The sequence below is a fragment of the Phragmites australis genome, chromosome 16 (genome assembly GCF_958298935.1).
Source record: "Phragmites australis chromosome 16, lpPhrAust1.1, whole genome shotgun sequence".
NCBI classification, from domain to species: Eukaryota; Viridiplantae; Streptophyta; class Magnoliopsida; order Poales; family Poaceae; genus Phragmites; species Phragmites australis.
In genome coordinates this window covers 26,790,853-26,795,882 of record NC_084936.1, presented here as the reverse complement: position 1 = coordinate 26,795,882, position 5,030 = coordinate 26,790,853, and the positions used below count along the sequence as shown (strand labels likewise).

Sequence of the window (5,030 nt, the reverse complement as noted above, 5' to 3'; positions counted from 1 at the left end):
AAAACTGATCCTAAGCATTTAATGCAGCTTAGGATCAGATCCCATACACTGAAAGTTGGTTTCATGTAGAAACTACTCTCATACATCAGATCTGGTTCTAGGGAATAAAAAAAAGCACACTCTCTCTTCTCTCTTCCCCTCTCATAATACAGCAATAATAGGGATATTTTTTATCTTTTAATCGAGATGCGGTGTTCAGTTTAGAACCAATATAGGTTCTATACATTGTAGCAACTATTGACGGACTATTTTGGGTTTGTGGTTTGGGGGGCTGGAATTCAAATCATCAGTTTAAATTTGTACCAAATAATAAAAATTCTGCATTTCCTATTGAACTGACAACAGTTTTTTTGATTTATTGCATTTGATGAATTTCTCGTTGACAAAATTATGGTTTCAGAGGGTTTTTTTGCTATTTTTCAGGCTCGAGATGTGCTCGAGCGGGTTGGCCTGGTGGTGTTTGTGGGGTGGAGGTGCGAGGCGGCTGGGACGTCGCTAGCTACAGGTGGCGAAGGAACAACGGTTGGGTAGTGACTGTGAGGGAGGCAATGACGACGCCAGGTTAGTGCGGTAGGGTGGTGGTCACAAATCCAGTAGAGGGAATGTTGCCAATGATGGGAGGAGGTAGGCAGGATGGAGGCAAGCAACAAGAGAGAAATAGCGAGAGAAGAGAAGAGCCGGAAATTGAAGAAAGGAGTCGAGGCTTCAGATGAAGATGGTAGGGCTAAAACATATCAAGTGTGGTAAACTTTATTTTTAGTAGGGAAAGAATGAGAGATGAAGGAAACTGGGTTGAGTCATACATAAATCGATATGAACAAAAGTTAGGGTCAAAGCCGTGTAGACGAAGTATGGACTTTTCTCCATAATTTGTAGAACAGTCCTCTTCCAACAGGGCCTTTTGATTGAGAGAGTTATACTCCCTTTGATACATAATCCAAACATAATTTGTGTAGTTTCTCATGAAATTTTGGCAGAATCCCTGACCCGGCGGATTTCGTATTCAAGCTAACTCCACTCACCTGCTGGTTGCCCATTTAGCATCTGCCATCAAATGAACTACCTGTTCAAACGTCTCCCTCGCAACCGTCTTGCCGCCACTCGCCGGAGCACCCGCCGCCTCCACTCACACCCCCATCCTCTCCTCGCTACCTTCTCCCGCCTCTGCGCCGAGGGGCCCTTCCCCGCCGCGCTGTCGCTGCTCCTGGACCTCGCCGCGGCGGGCCTCCGTGCGGACCCTGTCTCCCTCTGCTGCCTCGTCAAGCTCTGTGTGCGCCACGGCACGGCCAGCGACGGCCGCCTCATCCATCGCCACGTCACTCGCGGGGACTATGGAGCTCTGGGGCACGGCGGCGGCAGCCTCTTCGTCTCCAACTCCCTCGTCTCCATGTACGTCAAGTTCGGCCTGCTCGACGACGCGCTCAGGCTGTTCGACGGAATGTCCCAGAGGAACGTTGTCTCGTGGACGACCGTCGTCGCGGCGCTGGCCAGCGCCGACGGGAGGAAGGAGGAGGCGCTGAGGTTCCTGGTGGCCATGCGGAGGGACGGGGTGGCTCCCAACGCATACACGTTCTCGAGTGTCCTTGGCGTGTGTGGCACGCCGGGGATGCTCACGGCTGTGCACGCCAGCATTGTCAAGGTTGGGCTGGATTCGGATGTGTTTGTGCGAAGCTCCTTGATTGACGCGTACATGAAGATTGGAGATTTGGGTAGCGGGCACTGTGTCTTTGACGAGATGGTGACCAGGGACTTGGTTGTGTGGAATTCCATCATTGCGGGGTTCGCACAGAGTGGAGATGGTGTCGGGGCGATAGAACTGTTTATGAGAATGAAGGATGCTGGATTCTCGGCTAACCAGGGCACCTTGACAAGTGTCCTACGGGCGTGCACTGGGATGGTCATGCTTGAAGTGGGGAGGCAGGTGCATGCTCATGTGCTCAAGTATGACAAGGACTTAATTCTGCACAATGCGCTTCTCGACATGTACTGCAAGTGCGGGAGCTTGCAGGATGCAGATGCCTTGTTCCACAGGATGCCCCAGAGGGATGTGATCTCATGGAGCACCATGATCTCTGGTTTGGCGCAAAATGGGAGTAGCGTTGGGGCATTGAGGGTTTTCAACTTGATGAAATCTGAAGGAATCACACCGAACCGCATAACAATGATTGGGGTTCTCTTTGCCTGCAGCCATGCTGGGCTAGTGGAAGATGGTTGGTATTACTTCAAGTCGATGGAGAAGCTCTTTGGCATTCTACCTGAGAGAGAACACCATAACTGCATGGTTGATCTCCTTGGCCGGGCAGGGAAGCTCGATGAGGCTGTGGAGTTTATCCATGGGATGGGCTTTGAGCCGGACTCAGTCATATGGAGGACTCTTCTTGGGGCTTGCAGGATGCACAAAAATGTCAATCTTGCAGCATTCGCAGCCAGAGAAATCCTTATACTAGAGTCTAACGACCAAGGTGCTCGTATATTGTTATCAAACATATATGCAGATCTGCGGAAATGGACAGATGCTGAGAAATCATGGAAAGCATTGAGAGACCGAGGGGTGAAGAAAGAACCGGGGCGAAGCTGGATTGAACTGGAAAAACAGGTCCATGTGTTCATTGCTGGTGACTTATCACACCCATGCTCGGATGCCATAGTTCAGGAGCTGAACCGGTTGATTGGAAGGATCAACGCTTTGGGTTATGTCCCGCAGACAGAATTTGTGCTGCAGGATCTTGGAAGCGAGCAGAAGGAAGATCTGCTGAAATATCACAGCGAGAAGCTGGCAATAGCATTTGGCACAATGCGTGCGATGGAAGGGAAGCCTATCAGAATCATGAAGAACCTTAGGATCTGTGGCGACTGCCACTCCTTTGCGAAGCTCGTCTCCAAGAGCGAAGACAAGGTGATCATCATCAGGGACCCTGTTCGGTTTCACCATTTACAGGATGGAGTTTGCTCCTGTGGCGACTACTGGTAGCCAGGGATGGTGTTCCACATTGGCATCACTTGGTGAGTTTAGTGGTCAATGGTGACAAGTGCTATCATGCTCGCAGGCATTCTTTGATCTTTGTGAAGGTGGGTACAGAAAATGTACTCTCGGTTCAGTCGGTTGTTGCCAGAATAATCTAATTCTGTATTTATTGAAAGAAGAGCAAGAAAAGAGAGCCAGTAGTCAAAAAGAGCAAAGGATAAAGAAGGCAAAAAGAGAGAGGAAAAGGTAGAAAAAGGAAGGCAATAAGAGCAAATAGAAGTCATGGTCCATGAAAGCCCCTTCTCCTTGGTCCACCTCATCCACGCAGCCTCGCCACAGGCGCAAGCGCCGAAACAGAACGAGACCAAAGATTTCGGCGTTCTCCACCGAGCACCAAGCCCCACTGCACCAGCCATGGCCCGTGGAGGCCACCGGTGACACGGCGCCGATAGCAAGAGGGCAAAGGAGGAGCGGTGCCAGTGCCGGTGCCGGTGGTGTTCGTGAGGTGCGGCGAGATGTTGGTGCGGATAAAGGCGGTGGTTGACAAGTTCGTGAGGGAGCACAAAGTTTCTTGATGAGTTGATGTCGATGCTATTCAGTTTCTTGTGATGGTTAACAAGGACTCTATCCGGTTATAAATATTTATAGTTTTGATTAAGATCCGATTAAACTTTTAAAATTTTGATCGTCAATATCTTTCAAAATATTTAGTTTGAAAATATAAAAATCATATAGATTTGTCTTAAAAATATTTATATAATAATATATATTTATTAAATATTATAACTATATTTTAATAGAAAATCAAGGTTAAAGTCGTACGTCGAAAACTATAAAAAGTTAAAAGCGATAAATATTTATGATTGAAGGGAGTACATTAGGTCACGAAGGCAGCGAGGGGAATAAAGCCGGCCTTTTTCAGTTCCGTAGAGAACATAGAAACCAAAGATGATAACTCAGGTGAAGATAAAGAACATAGAAACCAAAGATGATAACTCATGTGAAGATAAGAACCCAGATGCTCAAGTAGTCATTACTCATAATAAGTGACTAGAATAGAAAATGTCATATTAAATAGGGTTAATTGGCTTTATGCCACTGTAACTTGGCCGATTCAGAAGAATATCACTCGTATTTTGAAACTTTAAAGAATATCACCGCAACTTTGTTGTACTTTAAAAAAATGTCATATTCACCATTTTAAAACGTTTTGGCCCCATATGGCTGCGTAGTTTGATTCGTACATGAATACGGCTTTGCGGGATCACTTGTCATCGGCTCTCTCCACTCTCTCTCCATCCCTCTCTCGTCCGCGCCGCTCGCCGCCTAAGGTCAGCCACCGGTCGCCCGACCTCCGCTCGCGTAGCTTGACCCAAGGCGCCCTTCGCCCAACCTCCTCCCACGCCGCTTGAGCTCCATATGAGCTGCCATGCTGCTCTTCTTCCCAAGCTCAGGCGTTCACCACCAACCCCTCCTCAGTGCTCCGTTGACCAATCCCTCGTGCCTACACCATTTCCCTCACCCTTAAAACCTTTCCCCTCGCTCAATCGTAGAAATCCATCGCTGGAGAACCGCCGCCGCCGTCACGCCCTTTCCGCTGAACCACCTCACTATCGTAGGGACTCCTCAAACCCTCTCCGCCTCAACCGAAAGCTCAGTGAGCACCCTTGTACCCCATAGATGCTCGATCCACGCCCTTTTTTCCTTTTCCACCACTAACCGGTCACCACACCGGGCACCATGGCCACTGCCGCCGCCCACGTGTAGTCGAGCTGCACCGGACACCCTGTTGAGCCGCCTACATTTGAGTGAGGGCAAGGTTGGGCGGCGCGGGTTGTCCCAACAGTTGGGTTGTTTGTCCATATATTTTTTTGAACGGACAATAGGATCGTCTCTTACTGGATATATATTAAAATAACATAAAAGAAGCACCGGGGAAGTTTAGCAAAAAAAAAAAAAAAAACAAGAAAACCTAAACAAGTTAACCTAAATAAGCAAACCATTGTTCCATAAGGTTTACATCCGATGAATGACTTGGGCAAATTCCTGCTTGAACTTAGCTTTT

The 5,030-nt window shown here is 48.3% G+C and overlaps 1 protein-coding gene across 1 annotated transcript; it reads left to right on the top strand.

The window, feature by feature from the left end:
* The first annotated feature begins 844 nt into the window (after positions 1–844).
* Positions 845–3,604, top strand: LOC133894815 (pentatricopeptide repeat-containing protein At2g03880, mitochondrial). The gene has a single exon (XM_062334985.1). The coding sequence runs from the start codon at positions 1,055–1,057 to the stop codon at positions 2,969–2,971; it is 1,917 nt and encodes a 638-aa protein (XP_062190969.1). The 5' UTR covers positions 845–1,054; the 3' UTR covers positions 2,972–3,604.
* The last annotated feature ends 1,426 nt before the right edge of the window (positions 3,605–5,030 follow it).

What these genes read in the sequence shown, in the direction of transcription:
- LOC133894815 (XM_062334985.1), top strand. Translation starts at nt 1,055, where the DNA reads ATGAACTACCTGTTCAAACGTCTCCCTCGCAACCGTCTTGCCGCCACT.